Source organism: Camelus dromedarius, chromosome 4, assembly GCF_036321535.1.
Source record: "Camelus dromedarius isolate mCamDro1 chromosome 4, mCamDro1.pat, whole genome shotgun sequence".
NCBI lineage: Eukaryota > Metazoa > Chordata > Mammalia > Artiodactyla > Camelidae > Camelus > Camelus dromedarius.
The window spans coordinates 38,586,804-38,608,991 of record NC_087439.1 but is presented as its reverse complement, the minus strand read 5'-3'; the positions used below and the strand labels follow the sequence as shown (position 1 = coordinate 38,608,991).

At 34.7% G+C, this 22,188-nt stretch overlaps 1 protein-coding gene across 6 annotated transcripts in view; it reads right to left on the bottom strand.

The window, feature by feature from the left end:
* SLC4A10 (solute carrier family 4 member 10) overlaps window positions 1–22,188 on the bottom strand; it is a 250,903-nt gene that overhangs the window by 125,485 nt on the left and 103,230 nt on the right. For all 6 annotated transcript variants that reach the window (XM_064484852.1, XM_064484849.1, XM_064484850.1 and 3 more), the window contains exons 3-4: window positions 14,653–14,799; window positions 3,561–3,699 (exon numbers count right to left, since the gene is read on the bottom strand). In XM_064484852.1, coding sequence (XP_064340922.1) covers window positions 3,561–3,699; window positions 14,653–14,799 — 286 coding nt within the window. The remainder of the gene's footprint in view (window positions 1–3,560; window positions 3,700–14,652; window positions 14,800–22,188) is intronic.

Here is a 22,188-nt window from a genome sequence, read left to right as displayed (position 1 = left end):
TAATTCTTCCAATCCAAGAATATGAGATATCTTTCCATTTCTTTAAGGCATCTTTAATTTCCTTAGTCAGTGTTTTGTAGTTCTCCACATGTAAGTTTCTCACTTCCTTGGTCAGATTTATTCCTAAGTATTTTATTTTTTTGGATGCAATTTTAAAAGGGATTTTTTCTTTACTTTCCTTTTCTCATATTTCACTGTGAGTGTAAAGAAATGCAACTGATTTCTGTATATTAATCTTGTATCCTGCTACCTTGCTGAATTATTTTATCAGCTCTAGTAGTTTTGTGTGGAGCCTTTAGGGTTTTCTATATACAGTATCATATAATCTGCAAATAGTGACAATTTTATTTCTTCTCTTCCAACTTGGACCTTCTAAAATCTCTTTTTCTTGTCTGATGGTTATAGCTAGGACTTCCAATACTATGTTGAATAGAAGTGGTGAGAATGGGCATCCTTGTCTTGTTCTGGATTTTAGCAGGAAGGCTTTCAACTATTCACCATTGAGTATTATGCTGGCTGTAGGCTTGTCATAAATAGCTTTTATTATGTTGAGATATGGAGGCAAGAACATACAATGGAGTAAAGACAGTCTCTTCAGCAAATGATTGGGAAAGCTGGACAGCTGCACGTAAATCAATGAAGCTAGAACACTCCCTCACAACATACACAAAAACAAACTCAAAATGGCTTAAAGACTTAAATATAAGACAGAACACTATAAACCTCTTAGAAGAAAACATAGGCAAACCATTATCTGACTTAAATCTCAGCAATGTTCTCCTAGGGCAGTCTACCCAGGCAATAGAAATAAAAGCAAAAATAAACAAATGGGATATAATTAAAGTTATAAGCCTTTGCACACCAAAGGAAACCATAAGCAAAATAAAAAGACAGCCTACAGAATGGGAGAAAATATTTGCAAAAGATGAGACTGACAAGGGCTTAAATTCCAGAATATATAAACAGCTCATACAACTTAATAAAAAAACAAACAACCCAATCTGAAAATGGTCAAAAGACCTAAACAAGCAATTCTCCAATGAAGACATACAAATGGCCAACAGGCACATGAAAAAATGCTCAGTATCATTAATTATCAGAGAAATGCAAATCAAAACTATAATGATGTATCACCTTACACCACTCAGAATGACCATCATTCAAAAGGCCACAAACAATAAATGCTGGAGAGGATGTGAAAAAAAGGGAATATCCTACACTGTTGGTGGACATGTAGTTTGGTGCAGCCATTATGGAAAACAGTACAGAGATTCCTCAAAAGACCAAAAATAGACTTACCATATGATCCAGCAATCCCATTCCTGAACATATATCCAGAGGGAACCTTAATTCAAAAAGATGCATGCACCCCAATGTTCATAGCAGCACTATTTACAACAGCTAAGACATGGAAACAACCTAAATGTCCACTGACAGATGACTGGATAAAGAAGTTGTGGTATATTTATATAATGGGATACTACTCAGCCATCAAAAAGAATAAAATAATGGCAATTGCAGCCACATGGATGGACCTGGAGACTGTCATTCTAAGTGAAGTAAGCCAGAAGAGAAAGAAAAGTACCGCATGGTATCACTTATATGTGGAGAAACAAAGAAAAGAAGAAAGAAAGAAAGAGAAAGAAAGAAAGAAAGAAAGAAAGAAGGAAAGAAAGAAAGAAAGAAAGAAAGAAAGAAAGAAAGAAAGAAAGAAAGAAAGAAAGAAAGAAAGAAAGAAAGAAAGAGAAAGAAAGGAAGAAAGGAAGAAAAAAAGAAAGAAAGAAAAGGAAGAAAGAAAAGGAAGAAAGAAAAGGAAGAAAGAAAGAAAGAAAGAAAGAAAGAAAGAAAGAAAGAAAGAAAGAAAGAAAGAAAGAAAGAAAGAAAGAAAGAGAAAGAAAGGAAGGAAGAAAGGAAGAAAGGAAGAAAAAAAGAAAGAAAGAAAAGGAAGAAAGAAAAGGAAGAAAGAAAAGGAAGAAAGAAAGAAAGAAAGAAAGAAAAGAAAGAAAGAAAGAAAGAAAGAAAGAAAGAAAGAAAGAAAGAAAGAAAGAAAGAAAGAAAGAAAGAAAGAAAGAAAGAAAGAAAGAAAGACAAACGAATTTATTTACAAAACAGAAGCATACTCACAGACATAGAAAACAAATTCATGGTTACCAGAGGGGAAAGAGGGAGGGAAGGGATAAATTGGGAGTTCAAGATTTGCAGATACTAATATATATAAAATAGATAAACAAGTTCATACTGAATAGCACAGGGAGCTATATTCAATACCTTGTAGTAACTTACGGTGAAAAAGAATAAGAAAATGAATATATGTATGTTCATATATGATAAGCATTGTGCTGTACACCAGAAATTGACACAACATTGTAAACTGACTACACTTCAAAAAGTATATGTGTGTGTGTATATATATATATGTATAAAATTAAATAAAATTAAAAAATTAAAGATGTTAACAGAGATGAACTAAGTGAAAGCCGTTTTGATTTTCTTCTATTTACTTTTAGTACTTTGTAAATAAAAGAGAGCTGTAAAGACCACTCAAAATATATCAAACAAGAATTAACTGAGCCAGTATTATTTATAATATTATCTTCATTGAACATTTAATTCCACACTAAATCTAAGTAGAATTAAGGCAATGATTACATGCAAGATCTGAGACTACACTGGGGCCTACTGAATATACATTTCAACAAGATCCTGGGTAACATGTATTACATTAAAATCTGGGAAGCAGCAAGTACGCCCCAGTTACTTGTGCACACATGTGCCACAGCATTTATTATACAGTATTTACAACTCTGTTTACTTTTCTAAATCACGCATTAGATGGTGAGATTGTTTAAAGCATAATCTAAGACTTTTGTCTTTGTTGTTCTACATCCATTTCACCTGGTACATAATAAATACTCTAGAAATGTTTGTTAAACAAATGGGTAAATAAGCAAGAAAGGATGAAAGAAAAGTAAATGCAAATTTAGTTTGTTGTTCTCCTGTAGCAATTCATCAATTACATGGCAATACAGGAATATTCATTACAAATGACAGAGAAAGTTCTTAAAAGTTATTTTTAAAAAAACACTATGTTTAAATGTATATGTATCCTAAAAACACATTATGTAATGTTTTACCCTCAAAAAACAGTACATAAATCCAAGACCACACCTAAAGTCTCATAACGTTTGCCCTTTCTTTAAAAAGAGTCCCACACTCACAATATGATATAATATCACCAGTTGGTATACAAGCTAGCAGTTGAAAAGATAGAAATAAATTACTTTCAGATTTCTATTGTTTTCCTGATGACACACAAATTATACTACTGTTTATCTTTAAGACTGCAGCTGCTGCTTGCTCTGCATCACTGTTTACTGTAATTACAGCCTTCAGATTTCATTCTGACCCACATCCCACTATAGGGTATGCCCAGGCCAGATAAGCAATTTCAGAAATGGGCAGCACTGATAGATGTTTGCAAAACTTGGCATTAGAAATCTTTTTTTCTAATAGTATGAAAATTCTTTAGTATACCTTCACCCTTCAACAAAAGTCCTCACCTGGCTGTTTCTCGCCACTCAGCATCCTCACCTTCACGCCAGCAAATCTCATCCAGTTCTGTGAAAAGGTCATGAGGAATGTGTTCCTCATCATCATCCTCAGTTCCAAGAATAAACTGCACCCGCTGTGACGGGGTGTCTATGGAAATCAGAGACATGAACATGTATTACCACGACTTCAAGCTTAAAACGTCCTGGTCACGGCTCTCAGCACCACTTCAAACTCAGACCTCCTCTGCCCCCTGCTACAACATTCATCCAGAGTGGGCTTGGGAAATTGAAACTACATTTAGCATTACATTAAGTCTAGTATAATGAAGGGTCATAAATATGTCAAATGTAAATATGTAATGTATATGTATTATCAAAAATAAAATCAAATGTGATTATTACTTTGTATTACTTATAGCATCATAGAAACTATTTCTACATCTTACAAACACACATTTTCTCTCATCCCATATGCTGTATCTTATGGTAATAACTGTTAGGGTAGACTATGATAAAAATCACTGAATCTAAAATTGTGCTGAACATAATTCACCAAAGAAATTTCTTGTGATGCTTCTTTGTAGACACACACTCATCCCTCCCTTAAGCCCTGGAAACCACTAATCTGGTCCCTGTAGGCTGCTACAGTTTTGCCTTTTCAAGAATACCACGTAAGTGGAAACATACAGTGTGCAGCCTTTTGAGACTATTGTTACTCACTTAGGACAATGTCTTTGAGATTTATCTGTGTCACTGAATGTATCAGTAATTCTTTTTATTTTGATGTTTGAATGTGCCCTTTCAACACTTCAAAATACCAGATGGCTGTGGATAATAGAGAATATGGAACGTCCATGAGATACCTTGACTATCAGCCAATTTTTGAGTAGCTTTGGGAATAAAAAGAGCATGGTTATCTGACTTCAAATGGTTCAGAAAGCTAAGCACATAACACAGATTAGTTTCAAGGGCCACAGTGGTGTATCTAGAATCAACTGTTCAGACTGAACAACATCATAACCTCAGATTAGAGACATTTGCTTAGATAACATTTCTTAAAATCTTGCCTGGTTTCAATGTAAGGGTTACAGGACTTCTCCAGGGCTGACCACAAGAATTTATCAAAAGTTCTTTGGTTGAGTTTTTCATTCTTTGGCAGGTTATTTATACCAACACTGCAAACTCAATCCAGGATAGTAAGAGCCCTATAATAACCAATGCCTCATCTATGGTTTCCCTTCGACATTGTCTCTTTCAGGGAAATCTCCAAGAGAGGGCCAAAGTTCCCTTGCAGCACATAGAATCCACTGCATAAAATTCAAAGAACTTTTACTGTCATCTCCAAATTATCTAAAATTAGCATAATAGACTTTAAGGAGAATCTGAGCTAAAAAACAGCCCCACTGTTGCCATTCTTCTGTAACCGGCATTACACGATCTACCTCACTCATTTCTCAAGAAAACCAGTTAGCATTCTAATGATCTGCCTGGTTTCTGCACATAATGTTCATGAATTTCCCTCTCATGTTCAGTATAGGTAGATACCTCTGAAACTGTTGTCTGAAAGAAAATGCAAACTTGTTGAACTAGTTGTTACAAATGGATGAATCCAATACCGCCTGCCATATTGTCAAATAAATTTCCCTGCCTCCAGGAGAGTCAGTACCAATTATTCAGGCAACAATTATATCCTTGTTCTCAGTTTACAACTATCACTCCAATTCTTCCTCATTAGCAGGCAATAAAGTAGAGTAATATTGACTGCTTGACTGACTTACAATCTGATCAAAAAGATTGGTACCAATACCCATAGACTTGGCTCAAAGTCCATTAATCATTCCATTAACCAGCTGTAAGGCCCTTCTCCTTCCTCCAAAATGCCACGTCTCTGTCAGCATTCCCTTCCTCATTGTCAAAACTGTCCGATACTGTGCAAGGTGTCAAGACTAACCCTGACAGTTTTATGGACACTGGTAAAAGACATGAAATACCTGCATCAGAGACAGAAGACAGTTTATTATCTCCCAGCAATAGCATCAATGAGAGAATCATCATTTATGTCACCCCAAGCCCCAAATCCCACAGGAAGATGTGAAAAGTGCCAGAAGATGCCGCATACACAGTAGGAAGTGTTACAGGAAGAGAACCACGGTTCGGGAATCCCACTCTTTCATAATGGACAGTAACCCGCCCTGACTTTTGTCTCATGAGGAGCTATATATAACCTTTACAATACTAGACAATAAACAAATCTACCTTTGCCCCAGAAGGAAATATTATCTCTATCCTCCAAGTCCACTCATTATACAAACATCCTTAAAAAGAAAGGCACAAAGGCACTCAGTGTCTGTGCTCACAAGATATACAGGAATGTGAGAGATCCAATGAGAACTGTCTTCCAACAACCATCTTCATTGGCCATACCAATCACGTTCAGAAAACATCTTTGAATTCTACCCTATTAAATTGAAATTATCTTTGGGAAACTTCCTACCACTTTCTATATTTAAATATTCCCAATTTTATTTGCCAATTCTTACATTCACTCTCTGAGGATTGAAAAAAAAAAAAAGAATCCCTGGGGATTTTGTCTTCATTATTTCCTCTTTCATTTATATTTACTGATTGTTTACCTAGATATCTTTACCATGCTGCTGGATGCAAAATAAAAATATAAAATCCAATATATTCCTATACTGAGGTAAAAATTACTATAAAATCTAGCAGGAAAAAAACTCTATTTACTTTAGAAACAAAGATACGTGGTTTTCTATGAATAAATCCAGCAAAATTATGCAATATATTTGTGATAAAAATGATAAAACTTTATTGAATGATGTAAAAGTAGACCTAAATAACTGAATAAATGTACATTAATGGGAAAGCCCAATAGTGGAAAACTATCTTCTAAAAGCAATGTTATTCCAATAAAATGTCTGGTATTTTCAAATATTTTTTAAATGAGTGAATCAGTAACAAGCATACAGTAATTACTGAAATCTATAATATTAAATATTATATTTGCGAAAATAAGCTAATTAATCAGTAATTTGAAGGATTGTTATAACTAAGCCACAACTGAGAGGATTTCAGAACTCAAAAGTGAAAAATACACATATATAATATAAAATATAATATAGTGTCATACCTTCTGTATCAATAAATGTTTGTGGTGGGGCCCCAGCCTTTGCCCACCTTATTAGCCTTATCTTCTGTCACCTTCCCCTTGCAATTCCATTCTGGGTCCCTTAGCCTTCTTTCAGATTTTTAAAAATACCATGCTCCTTTCCACTCCTTGCTCTCCTATACATCTTTCAGCATCTACTTCACTGTAATACGCTTCAGCGAGCCTATGTAATCAGCCTCTTAAAACATAAACATACACATAAGCACGTTCATATGCAAACAAGTAGGTCAGGCACCTGTTTTCCTAATTAATAGCACTCTATATACTTCTTGCTACACTTATCTCCATTGTAATTTAAAGTTTATGGTTCAATAACAAATTAAATACTTTAAATAAATATTTCCACCTGCCAGAATTAGTTTCCTAGAAAAAAACAAGATCAACTCCCAAAAGAGGAAATTATGCATGTAAAAATACCTTTCAAATTATAAATCATTATATAAATACTACTAATGATGATTGATGCTGATGTTAATGGTAGTGGAGATGGCTGTAATGATGATACAGGTCTGTCAAAATAGAGAGATTTAGAATTTGAAGCAGGGAGAATAAGAAAATAACAGTGCCACTAATGTTAAAAGGGTTATAACACGGATGGGCCTTAAAGGCATTAAGAGAAATAAAGACAAAGATTTTCTGTATGTAGAAGCTTAAAAAAAGACAGAACAAAACAAAAACACCAAACTCATGGAAAAAGAGATCAGATTTGTGCTCACCCTCAAAGGCAGGGGGTAAGGAGAGGGGTAACTGGAGGAAAGTGTTCAAAAGATAAAAACTTCCAGTTATAAGATAAACAAATACTAGGGATGTCATGTACAATATGGTAACTATAATTAACGCTGCTGCATGGCATATAAGAAAGTTGTTTAGAGAGTAGATCTCATCTCAAGGAGGCATATTTTTCCTTTTCTTTTTCTTGTGTCTATATGAGATGACGGATGTTAACTAAACCTATTCTGGTAATCATTTCACAGCATATGTAAAGCAAACCATCAAGCTGTGCACCTTAAATGTATACAGTGGGGTATGTTCATTATGTCTCAGTAAAAAGGAGGGGAAAGAGAGTTGTCAGAATGAGGAGCCAGTCAGAATCCACATCTCAAAAGTAGCCATGCTTCAACACTGATATTATGTTCCTCATGTTTTTGAAATATTTTCCCTCATCACTGTTTTCAATGACTAATTTCAGTTTACTCTGCATCAGTAATCTAGGTGTCTGTAATACCACACATCCAGCTCCCACAACTCAATAGCTATACGCATAAACTTACATTTGAGACTTATTAAGTGTTTCCCTTAGAAAAGCATGCGAATCACTCAGTACAACCTTTGAAACACTGGTCATAAAGTAAACATGAGGAAATAGACCTTCACAGTTTTGAAGAAAGAGGATTTGAAAGTCTGAGGTAGGGTACCAGGTATTTAAAAGACTTCTGTAAGACACAACGGTAACAGCAATAGGAAATAGTAATTTACTAAAGAAGGATAATCTATTATTCACAGAAAAGAGGTATTTTATTTGGGTTTTAAATAACATAGAGCTCCCTGTATCTGGTTTTTCATTCTTTAAAGTATAAATGATTTTACAGATATTAGGTCATGCTCACAAAAATCTTTTTATGATCATCCTACCAACATAGTTTTAACATCTTAAAAAGAGACTCAGATTATGTTTCAGTATAACAAAAGTTCAAGATGTATTATTCAATGACTATTTTTTTATGCCTATGCAACTTAAAATTGTACAACAAATCATGTAAATTAACAGTAATATCAAAAACAGAATTTTCAAAGCATAAATATTTCTCCTATGTTGATAGGTATTTATTTTTAAGACAGCTGCTGAAAACATAGATCATTGTAATACAAATTGTACCTAAGAATATGATATTTTAAGGTAAAGGTCTGTTTCTATATTTAGTAAAATATATAATGGAAATAAATTACAGCAGAGAAAGTTGCACTAGAGAATAAGGGTTTCAGCCTCTTAGTAGTCTCTCCTGGAAACTTTAAGACACATTGAAAAAGACACCATTACAAGAGTGAAAAGTCACAAATGTGAGAAGATATTTGAAACATGCAAAACCAGCAAAAGATTTATATCTATAATACATAAAGAATTTCTACAAACGAAAATGAAAAAACAATCCAATTAAGAAAGAAAAAAACCAAGCATAAGACTTGAATAGGCACTTCACAGAAGAGGCTATCAAAATGGCCAAAAATGTAAATTTGCCCAACCTCTCTGGTAACCAAGAATGCAAATTACAGTGACATACCATTATGCCCCTTATTAGACGGTTAATGTTAAAAGAATGAAATTGTCAAGCATTGGTAAAAATGTAAAACAACATGTGGCCTCATACTTTTCTGGTGGGAGTGTAAATATGTACCCTACTTTGGAAAGCTGTTTGGTATTATCTACTAAAGTTGAAAATATGCGTACCCTATGCCTCAGAAATAAATAATTTCATTCCTAAGTATGAGAAATGCATGTGTGCATCAGGAGACATATACAATAATGTTCAGAGCACTATTACTCATAGTAGCTCCAAAAATTAAATGATCCAAGTGTTCATTAATAGTAGAACGCATGGTATACACAGACAAATGAGTATTACACAATAATGAAAATGAATAAGCCAAAGCTACAGTCAAAAACATTGGTGAATCCCACTAACACGAATATTGAGCAACAGATCAAGACACACACAAATACATCCTGTACAACTTCATTTATAAAGGTTCAAAACCAGGCAAAACACCCTGAGTAAGACAGATCCTTTTGGGGAGAAGGGAAAGAATAGTGATTGGAAGTGAGGACAAAGGGGGTTTCTGGAGTACTAGCTGAGGTAATAGTTACACAGATGTTTCTTTGTGGTGAATCTCTGAGTTGCATACTTATGTTTCTGTGTTCTAGAATTTATAAACAATGGCATTATACTTTATAATAAAATAATTTTTAAAAATCATTAATATTTTTATATATCAGCCAACTGGGAGCTAAATAGAAACAGAAGGCCACTGCCCATAAAAAAAAAAAAAGATTTGAAGTTATATTTTCTATGTTAGCTTCATTTTTCCAGAAGCATGCACATAACTTACTATCTAAGAATGGAAAAATCCCAGGTCTAATTCCAGGATTGTGTTAATTTACACAGTACCTTGGAGAACCATATTTTAAATAAGCATTTGATAAAGTCTATGTTTTTTTTCATTTATTTTTACTGCTTATAGATTATAACTTACATACTATTATCATCTCTCCTGTTAGATTCTTTGTTGGGAGGCTGAGGAACAAATCAACATTAACATGTCCTGAATTTCCCTTGTTATCTTTTTTATTTTCACTGACTTCAAGCTTTTGCTTCAAACTCATCATTTTTAAACAACTTCTCCATGTTATGTTCCCAGTTGAAAATATAATTTCAAATTATATAAGGTGAATGAAAGATAACATTAAAAAAAAAACAAGATGCAAAATTTTAGCAGTTTTCTGTTATTGATTACCAGAGGAAGAAAAATTAATTAATTACATTCTTATATGAATGATTGTGTTTAACTGCAGCAACAAAAGTAGGTTTTATTAGAATTTAAGTAGAATTTATTTGTGGGGATTGAAAGTTTTCTGTATAATCAAAATATCACCACCACTGCCATCACACAGCCAAAAAGCTGGGCCTATCTTTAGACTCACCTAGAAATCACATTCCAACCATGGGATCTGATGGACTAGAAGCAGCCACTGCAGGCCTGTGACATGAGCATAACCTCTTTGGCTACAGTGAGGCCTGCTCCCTTTTCCCTGGATGCAGCACTAACACAACCAGGTTCCTAAAAACACTGCCTCCATGACCGGGTCACATAATAAGGTGGGATTATGCTAATGTTTCTCATAAACTAGAGTGAGAAGATTTTGAAGAGTGCCAAAATTCAAACATTTACACCAAAATCTTTTTGTTAAATTGATGCTTGCCCCAGAAATATGACTCCAAGTTATTTCATGTCTTCATAGACCCATACGCCAATTTACAATAAGAAACTTCCACAGTCCCAACAGAGGGACTTGCTGTTTCCTCACATTTTCCTCTACCCTTCTTTGGAAGCTGAATTCTTAAGAATTTTAAGGAACCTGTAGAAATGTCTTCCAAAGATTTTCTTTGAAATCTTTCCAAGTAAAATAAATATTTCTTAAGTAGTAAGAAATTTCCTTTGAAATCTTCAGCATATGCTGAATATCAAAGCCCAAACAAGTGGGATGGTGTTTATAACATGGTTTCAGTTGCAGCATGTAACTGAGTACTTGATTATCAAGGCACTTAAACTGACTGTGGATCAGGAATAAAGGCAGATGATCAGTACTGAAGAAACTTGAAAAAAGTGAAATCTAGGAAGTTCTACTGCTTAGAGACCACCAGGGTGTCAAACATTTGTCCCTGATAAAACAGATCCTAGGTCTAAATGTCAATAAAGATACTCAGACGGTTGGGGGAGGAAGGTGGTAGGTGCACCCAAAAATAGTGTTTGACACATCAGAGGGAGAATCTGGGCCACCTGATTTATCGCTCAGTTTCACCAAATAAAGAGGGAAGACTTCCTTTAGATCAATATTTCTTGATCCTAGCTGGATATTAAATCACTTGGGATACTTAAAAAAAAAAAAATTCCAGTGAGATTGGGGCCCAGGAACAATTAAAAACAAAACAAAACAAAACAAAAAAAACCCTCCTCATATGACCCTAATGTGCAACAAGATTTTGACAAGCAATATTCTAGAGTTGGTCAAATTTTAATGTGCATATAAGTTACCTAAGATTTGTTAATATACAGATTCTGATTCAAGAGGTCTGGTATGGGGCCTGAGATTCTGCATTTCCAGCAAGCTCAAATGTGATGCTAATATTGCTGGCTCATGGACCACACTTCGAATAGCAGTTTCCAGAAGAGTGGATCTCAAACTTGGCTGCACATTTGAAATACCTATGCTTGGCCCCAACAGAGATTCTGATTGGTATGGGGCTTGGTCATCAAAATGTTTTTAAAACTCCCAGGTTTTTTGTTGAGAATCACTGTTCTAGAAAAAAATGAGTTAATGTATCCAGCTATGGGAAAGAAAAGAAGAAGATGATAGAGGCAGAGGGAATAAGCTTTGTAACAAACATATTATAGTTTGTTTACTAAACATTTCTAAAATAATGTGAATATAGTTTCTCAAATACTAGAATATGATGAAAACTCAAAGTAACCATTAAAGCTTATTCCGAGAGACATTCCATTCCCAGAGTCCAAGAGAGAGTCTCTCTTAACTATACACAGATGGAGCTGGAGTAAGAGAAATCTACTCAGTTGTCTCTTCATTATACTCCCAGACTTCACCTCATAAAATGAAAACCTGAAAATCTGGGGGACTTTTTCACACCTCCATTTTCTGCCTACAGACTCCGACACGATCATCCTTCTATCATGCTGGTGCAGGACACCAAGAGTATTTTTCTTTAAACACTTCTCGCCATCATCATTCTACCTCTGGCAGAAGTACATGGTACTTGGGGAAGTTTAATGTCCATTACTATACACAGTGATGGAGACAAAGAGCCCACTGATGGCAGTGCCTCTCTAAGAAATCTTAGGATATAGCTGGACATACGTAGTATGGATATATTTTGCCTTGTAAAAAGAAAAAAATTGGAGTCTGTAAAAGCACTACAAATCAATAGAAAGTCAAAATAATTTTGATGGCCCAAAAGAAGATCATACCTCTGAAAGTTACCTACTTCAGGATCAAAAGATAGTGTCAGAAATAATGGGGATCATCAGTAGACTAAAAACAGTCTCTATCAAGCAGAAGAAACCAAAACTAAAAGAAAAGGACAGGAGGACATGTAAAGAAAATAGGATGAGAAAGAAATTTAAGAAAACTAAAAATGCTACAGCAAAATAAAAACCCTAGCAGAAGTAGTAAAATGCAGAACTGATGCTGCAGATAATGAAATGAGCAATGGGAGACTAACTCTAATCTATAAAAAAGGGCAAAGAACATATATCATAAATCCAACATTCAGATACATTTTCACAGAGATGAGACCAAAGTAAGTGGAGTAGAATCAGATAAAACAGGAAAAAGTTCTCTAAGTGGAAAAATATCAGTATATTCAGACTGGAAAGGCTTTTTAATATATTCATCATTAGGCCTATCTTAGCAAGTTTGCTTAAATAAAGGGATGCAGAAAAATGTTCACAGGCACTCAAGCTTAAAAGACACAAATTTAAAAATGAAAAAATACACAGCCTTCTCTGCAATGCTTAGCAAAACCAGGTATTGAGTAAAGCAATATATAGAGTATTAAAAGTAAAACTATTACACCAAACTTCACATGCTAACTTAGCTCATATCTGAATACAACTGAATAGGGGAATGTGGGTTCGAGGCATTTGGGGGGATAGATGATGAGAACAATCCAGTTGAGAAGAGGAGGTCAACTAGATTATAAATTGTGTAAGTTTCCCAGTGGGAGGGAATAGGAAATAAACATAACTGGAAAAAAAAATTCCCTTATTGTATTAAGAGGAAAAGAAGACGGTTGTAGATATAGGCATATACTTACGCCTGTACGTTTAATAGGAAGGAAGTTGAGTGAATTCTTTCTGGTGACATATTTTCTTTTTGAAGTAGAAAGCATCTGCTAAATGTTTGTGAAAAAGGAGATGTTGGAGAATGGTTAAGAAGATTGAAAAATAATTATTTCAAAAATAGAAAAAAATACAATAGAATTGGGAAGAGGTGTTGAAGGTCCACTTCTGTAATGACTTTAAACGGTTACAATCTGCCCTGTTGAATGACTACATCCTGCAGAGCATGCCTGCTTGGAGAGGCAGGGAGAAAGTAAGGATATGGAGGAACCCCAACATAAGTATGGTTTTCAAGGTGGGGGTGAAGGCATGAATAAAACTAAAACAGGGAACCTAAGGTATTTAGAATATTAGCAGAAGCATTACTCAAATTACAGGCTATGTAATCAGAGTATGATAAGGAAATAAAGAAACATGACATGGATAGAAAAAAAAGTAGAGAGGTCAAGTAGTTGTACTAGCACGTAAGGAGAAAAGCTGCAGTCAGAGAGCAAAATAAATGCATTAGTGACTTCAGAGGGTGCATGATTATGGATAAGTGAACAAGGTGCAGTAAAGAAGAAGGTCACAGGAGATGGGAAGGTCAGGAATCTGAAAGCCAGGTTCTTAGTTATGTCACATACACAGGCTCTAATGGCACTCGGGAAGTGTCAACAACTACCATGTCACCATACTTTGATATTCTGTATACAGCTGACCCTTGAACAATGGGGGATGAGGATTTGTAGTCAGTTATATCCGGTTCCACATCCGTGGATTCAACCAACCACGGATAATGTAGTAATGTAGTATTTACTTTTGAAAACAATTCATGTGTAAGTAGAACCTCACAGTTAAAATCTGTGATGTTCAAGGGTGAACTGTATACTTTCAAAGGAGCAACACTGAAAAGAGTAGAAAGTTCACATCCTAAGGGTGAAATTTGGAGAGCATCAGCAATGGTGTAAAAGGAAACTTAATAAAGGCATTTCCCCCTGGATCTTCAGACTACTTAGAGCAATGTATTATTTGTACAAATTATCAAGAGTTTTTATAACTAAGTTCTACTACATCACTGTTATTTCCTCAGTCACAAATCTAAGCCAATTCGTACCTTCACAAAGCAGAAGAGAAAAATAAAGATTAAACTTTTTCTCTCCCACTCCTCCCCAATCTGCCCAACCCAACATCTTTTATAAAACTACAATTTTATGAGTATGAGGTATTGCTGCTAACTGTGGATGGTACAAACAAGTACAATATTACAATCATACATTTAATTAAAATAAGGGAAAAGATTCTTACCAAAAGGAGGTGACTCCCTTCCATCCTCTAATCCCGAATCTCTCTCTCTGTCTCTTTTTCTGTGTTTATGACCACGATGCCTGTGACGTCGGTGGCTTTTTCTTCCTCCCAGGGGCACATGAACTCCAATAAACAGTGTCCTATGACCTTCATCAGAAGTAAATACACAAATTAAAATCTAAATTATTCCAAGACATAGAAGATGATTGTTCATATGTTAATGGAAACCCAATCCAATTCAATCCAGCAATTAGTTTTTGAGTATTTATGATGTGTGAACCTTAGGGCTTGGCTCGGTATTTTGGTACTGTACCTATGTAAGCATACCTATCACAATCATCTACGATACTAATTATTTGGTTACACTATATTTTATAATCACTATTAAGTTATTAGCTAACATAATAATCTTTGTCTGTTCCCCATAGTTTATAGTTATACTTTTTTTATTTAAAAAATTGTTCCATTTTCTCCCTACACTCAAGTAATCAGTTATCTTACCAGTTCCCTTCCCTTTTCAGTTAGGTATGTGAAATAATCACTATCTCCAAAAAAATAGATTTCACCAAGACCCATAATAATGCCAAATCCTGTGGAGTTTTTTCAGCTCTACTGTTTCTATCTGTGGCACTTGACACCACTGACCACTCTCTTCTTTATGACTTAACTTTCTCTTGGTCCCCCTACTTCTCCTTTGCTTTGCTCATATTAGTTACCCATTCAAGACTGGACTCCCTAGGACTCTGTCTTTGACCTCATTATTTCAACTATTACATATATATCAGACTTCTCTCTTAGACTGAAGATTTATATATCCATCCATCCACCTATTTGACATATTTACCTGGACATTCTTCCCATAGGCATGTCAAACTCAACATGTCCATGCAACTAATCCTTTTCTTTGTCCCCCAGGTAACACTTAGCTATCATCTACCTCAGTAAATGCACCATCTATCCAGTCATCTCAAAGCCCATTCAACCTGTCACCAGGTCCTCTTTTACATCTTTTTTATCCATGCCTTCTTCAATATCCGTAGTGGTGCTGTCTTAGCTTAGACCCTCATTTCTCACCAGAACTATTAGAATGTTCTCCTTATCATTTTCTTTTTTCCAATCATGCCCCGCTTCATACATCTTGAATACTGATGAGGTTTTTTTCCAAAGCATAATTCTGATTACATTACTCCCTTGCTTTAAACTTGATGATTGCTTTCTGTTGCCCATAGGATAAAATTTTTACGACTCTATAAAGGCAAACAGTATCTATCTGCCTGTTTCTCCAGGCAGACTTTTAAATCCACTTTGCCCCACACACTACAAGTCAGTGTGTGCCCTTTCATCCCTGAGTTGCCAGGTGTTCTCAAGTCTCTGTGCCTTTACTTAATGCTGTTCTTATTCTTCCCACTGTATGAAACGTCTTTGTCTTTCCTGATTATCTGATGAATATCTACATATCTCCTAAGCCAAAGTTCAAGGATAAGGCCATCTGTGAAATTTTTCACACTCATTCTAAATATAGTGGACCATTTTTCCCCTTTAGGATCCTCTAGTGCGTAATATATACATCAAAGCACAATAACTCTTGATTGTAATTATTTACATGTAAGTACTTTTCCTCTTATGAATCTTCTCTAGAGAAGGCCCATGTGTTAGTCATTTTGTATCTTTGGCACCTGCAATAGTGTCTGGCACATAGCAGATGCCTAACAAATGTTAACAAAAATAACTTATTAAGTGGTATTGTGCTGGGTATCAGGAATACAAACAGAAATAAGACATTATTTTATTCTTATAAATTAGCAGCTTTCAGGCTTCTCCAATTTATGTTAAAAGTGGCATTCCCAAGTGTGATATATTACCCTGGTTATCCCCTGGACTAATGTATAAGAATCAATGAGAAGATGTGAACCAACCTCCCAAATAGACATGCATTAATCTATACATTTGACATAAATGCAAATTTCCGGTTTCATTATTTTAACAGAACTTGAATAAACAATCTAAAACTTACACAGAAAAACTTGAAAGAAAAATAAACAATAACATTTTGAGGAAACCCAGGAAGAACTTATCGTACCAGATATCAAGACATATCATAAAACTGAATGCTTAATATAAGTCACAAATTTTGTCATCTTAAACATTAGCAATTTCAAATTACTTGGACCATCACTACTACCTTAATAAGTTGAAGGTTATCAATAAGGGAGAAGGTGTTGAGCAAGAATAAGAATTCAGATGGCATCTTGCATAAAACTAGTTATTTAAGAGTCAGAAAAAAGAAATCAAAGGCTTAAAAACAATAGAAAATGAAGTCATGAACTTTCAGTTAAACATGGGAGATTTAACACTGCTTTTTCCCTCTACTGTCTCTGGAAACTGTCTTCTGAATGCCAACTTAGGAAACAATTTCTTAAACACTAATCATAAAATAAATGATTCATAATTGTATTACGTTAAAATCAGGAGCTTCTGTTCATTACAAAAGAGTCAGGGAAAAAGCCACAAAGCATGAAAATATATCTGCAACACATATAACTGACAAAGAACCAATAAACAAGATATAAAAAAGAAATCCTATAAATCCTAAGAATAAGATGAAAACTCAGTGGGAAAATAGGCAAAAAACTTAAACAAGCATGTAATTTTTAAACAATCCTAATGGCTAATAAATGTAGGATAGGTGCTCAACTCCATTAGTTCTCAGGGAAATGGAAATTCAAACCATCATGATATAGCTCTATACTCTCACCACACTGGCAAAAAATTGAAATGGTTTGCACTTCTATGTCTTGGTGTGATACAAATCAGATTTTCACGTAGTGCTCATAGTAGTATGTTACTGGCAGAAGCACTTTGAAACAGTGTGTCATCCTCTACTGAAACTGAAAATATCCACACTTTATGACACAGCAATTTCCCTGGACCCTAGAAAAATGCATGCAGATGTATATATGTATGAGACATATAGAAGAATGTCTACATCAGCACTGCTTATAATGACAAAACACTGGAAACAACCCCAAAATCCATTAACAGAATGTATAAATGAAGTACGGTGTATTTGTAGTTGCACAATAGGATATACACAGAAATAATGAAAAGACTATAGATATGCACAACAAAATTAATGAACCTCACAAACATAATATTGAGCTAAAAAAGTATAATTCCCTTCACAAAGCTTTAAAAACAGAAGAACTAAAATATATTATTCAGGGATGACTAGACAGGAAAAGCTCAATACAAAAGTCAGAATAATTGCTACCTCTAGCATAAAGGAGAATAGGAGTTGTGACTGAGGAGAGGCACATGAGGTGCTTCTAGGGTACTAAAAATGTTGTTTCTTGATACAAGTTTTTGCTTTAAAATATTTATTAAACTTTGTACATAAGCTTTCTGCACTTTTCTGTATGTATGCTTCATTTCACAATTTAAAAAAATTATAAAAGAAACCAAAGGAAAAGATTTTTAAGAAAGCAGTAGGGGAGAAGTTACCAGTTCATATGCTATAAAGGAGTGAAACAAGATTAAGACCAAAAATTAGCCAGTACAGTTGGAAATTAATATTTATCTGTAACCTTCTTCAGAGCATTTTCAATGGATGGGGAAATGAATAAAAATTGAGGAAGTTTAGATAGTGAATATTTCCTAGAGTTAAACCTTAAAGATTGCAAAGGTTTTTACTATCGAAGATTTACTAATGAACAATTACTAATGAAGATAACCGTTCTCAGATAGACAAAGATAAGGGGCACCATGGACCTGGCTGGCAAGTCCAGGGGGCCTGTTGGGTAGAATAAATATTGCCTTTGTTTGTGGAATGTGTATCTCATGGGCAATCGCCAGAAGTAACATCTTAAGAAGTTGCCAAGTCAAGGCTAAAATAAACAGTCTGAAACTATATCCAAATATATTCAGATAAACAAAGGATGCCAAGACACACAGCTGAACTCATTTCTTGAGAATATTAAATGCAAGGAAGACCAGGCTGAAGAAGTTTCTTGAAGCAGAAAGAATCTTGCAGGATTTGTTAAAAGTAAAGACTCATTTGGGTAAATAATTATGAGTGTAACTGCTGGATCACATGATAACCTTATGTTTATCTATGTTAGAAACTACCAGACTATCTTCCAAAGTGGCTGCACCAATTTGCATTTCAACAAGCAAAGAATGAGAGTTCCTGTTGCACCACATCCTTGCCAACATTTGGTGATCTCAGTGTTTTGGATCTGAGCCATTATAATAGGTATGTAATGGTATCTCATTGTTTTAATTTGCAACTCCCTAATGACATATGATGTTGAACATCTTTTCATATTTTCCTCACCATCTGTGTATCTTCTTTGGTGATATATCTGTTCAGATTTTCCCCTATTTTGTAATTGGATTATTTGTCATCTTGTTGAATTTTAAGAGTTCTTTGTATATTTTGGATAACAGACTTATATCAGATATGTCTTTAGCAAATGTATTCCCCCAGATATGGCTTATCTTTTCAATCTTTTAACAGTGTCTTTCACTGAGCAGAAGCTTTGATTTTAAAGAAGTTCAATTTATCAATTTTTCTTTCATGGATTGTTTTTCGGTGTTGTATCTGAAAAGTCATCACCAGACTCAAAGTTCAGATTTTCTCTTATGTTATCTTCTAGAAGTTGTATAATTTTATTTTACATTTAGGTCAATGACCCATTTTAAGTTAATTTTTGAGAAAAGTGTAAGGTCTGTGTCTAGATCCTAATCTAAATACTAATTTACTCACTAGGCATTTGCCCTAGTGAGTTAGAAACTAATCCCCCCACAAAAACCTGAACACAAATGTTTATAGCAGTTTTATTCATAGTTGTCAAAAAATGGGAGACAACCAAGATGGCCTTTGATAGGTGAATGAATAGACACACTCTGGTACATCCATAAAATGGAGTACTAGTCAATGATAAAAAAGGAGCTATTAACCACAAAAAGACATGGAGGAACCCTAAATGCACATTCCTAAGTGAAAGAAGCCATTGAAAAAACTACATACTCTAAGATGCTGACTAGTATATTACATTCTGGAAAAGGTGAAACTATAGAGACAATTAAAAATATCAGTGATTCCAGGGGTTCAGAGAGAGAGGGTAGGGATGAATAGGTGGAGCACAGGGCAGTTTTAGGGAAGTGACACTATCCTGTATGATACTGTAATGGTGGATATGTGATATTATATATTTGTCAAGATGCATAGAAAATATACAAAACAAAGAGTAAACCCAAATGTAATCTATGGACTTTAGTTAATAATAATTTACTAATATTGGTTCACCAATTGTAACAAATGTACCATACTAATGCAAAATGCTAATAATAGGGGAAACTTTGCAGGGCAGAGGGGGATGTATGGGAGTTTTTTGTACTTTCTGTACCATCTCCCCAAATCTAAAACTGCTCTAAGAAATAAAGTATTTTAATTTTTTAAAAGACTGTGTTCTCATGGTCACATATTTTAGGAAAATTTGTGAATATAAGATACCTTCATGATGGGAGGCACTCGAGTGTCTGTGGAGATTTGGGGAGACTAAGAGGAGATAGAGCTGAAGATATATTTAGGTTGGGTTTAATAGACTATACCTATGTGATTCACAATCCCTGCCATATATCCATAAGTTATCTTCAGCTATCTAGAAGTAGGAGTAGCTTCCATTGGCCTCGTACCCACTGTGCCAAACTCACTGACATTGCAACACAAAGATTCAGGGCTGAAGTTGTGTCACAATACGCAGAGGGATTACAATCTGCCTAGCATAGGAACTACATGGGCAGTGGAGAAGAAGCAAGGTTTCCACTGCATAGAACCAGAGTTAGTCTCTGGAAAATTCTTCCAAATCTTTTAGGTGATATATGCAAAAAAACTTGATAGACGTTTTCTTAAATTTTAAGACCCTCCTGAAAATTTTCAAGAAATTGTAGATAAGTTGGAGAGATCAAAGAAACTTTTCTAGACTATCATTAACTTTAAAATAAATTTTAATTAATCATAATAAAGACTGAATTAATTTTCCATATTCTCCAGAGAAAATAATATTTAAAAATCCTTGAAGAAGGGAGGATATAGCTCAGTGGTAGAGCATGTGCTTAGCATGCATGAGATCCTAGACTGCCTCCATATTAATAAATAAATAGAAACCTAATTACCTCCCCCCCCACACACACAAATTTTTTTTTAGTCCTTGACATTAGAGGTCAAGAATGTAGGGTAAAAAGTATTACAGAGGTAAGTCAGACAGTTATTAAAAATATTATGCTACTTCTCTAAATGTTTTGATTTTGTGCTATTAATCAGTTTCCATATAAGCATTTGTTTTGATTTTTTCTCATTTTAAATAAATATTCACCTCTGAATCTAATTTATATTCAAATTTTGAATTCTTTCTCAAAACTGCATAAGCTTCAGGCCCCACAAAACCTAAATCTGTATGTGCGAAGCTCCCAATTTTCTATCTCCAGTTCAAATTTCTTTCTAGAACTCCAAACTGGCATATCCAACTGCTTACCTAACACCTCCACTGTATGTCTGAAAGACATCTCAAAATCAATATGTTCAGGACTAAACTCCTAATCTTCCCCAACCCTCCAATAAACTGCTCCCCAACAATCTTGTCTATTTTAGATGATGATGATAAAACATTTTTCTAGTTGCTCAGGCCAAAAACCTTGGAATCATTTTAGACTTCTTTTTTTCTCTTAAGACCACAGCCAGTCCATCGGGAAATCTGTTGGGACAACTTTCAATATATATCCAGAATTTACTTACTTCACTTCACCACTCTGGTCAAGGCCACATGCTACCCAACCTGGTTTACTGCAATAGCCTCCTGACAGGTCTTCATGAGTCTACCTTTAGCCTCTATGATCTGTTCTAAGCACAGAAACCAGTGTGGTCCTCTTAAAATGCAAGTTAGAGCATGTTGAGCATGTTATTTCTCAGCTAAATCTTCTAACGTCTCCGCGTTTCATGCAGAGAAAAGGTCACAGTTTCCTAATGCTCTGTGAGGCCCTATGTGATCTGCATGCCCCACTCCTGTTAGTTCTTTAATCTCTCCTACTGATCTCCTGTCATTCCACTTCACTCTAGCCACACTGGCTTCTTTGAAATTCTCACTGCTACTCAGGAACCTTTCATAATAAGTGATCTACTTATTATGCTTAGTGTTTAATTTCTAGTCTCCCTCAAGGTTTTTAAATCTCAGAAGAGCAGAGATCTTTGATTTGTGCAGTGATGTATCCCAAGGATCCAGAACAGTGTGTGATAGTTCTTGGTACTCAATAAATTTTTATTGTGTATACAAATCTTTGCAGAGAGATGATATTTTTAAGTAAAATACATAGAAAACACACATAATAATCCATTATGCTACTAAACACACTAAGAAACTTAAGAATGGAAACAAAGCTAATGGCCACAAACTTCACAGCAACAATGCAGAAACTGCCACAATTTATGGCTATGAAACTACAGAGTAAATAGATTAATGTTTCTGTATGGTCAGAGAC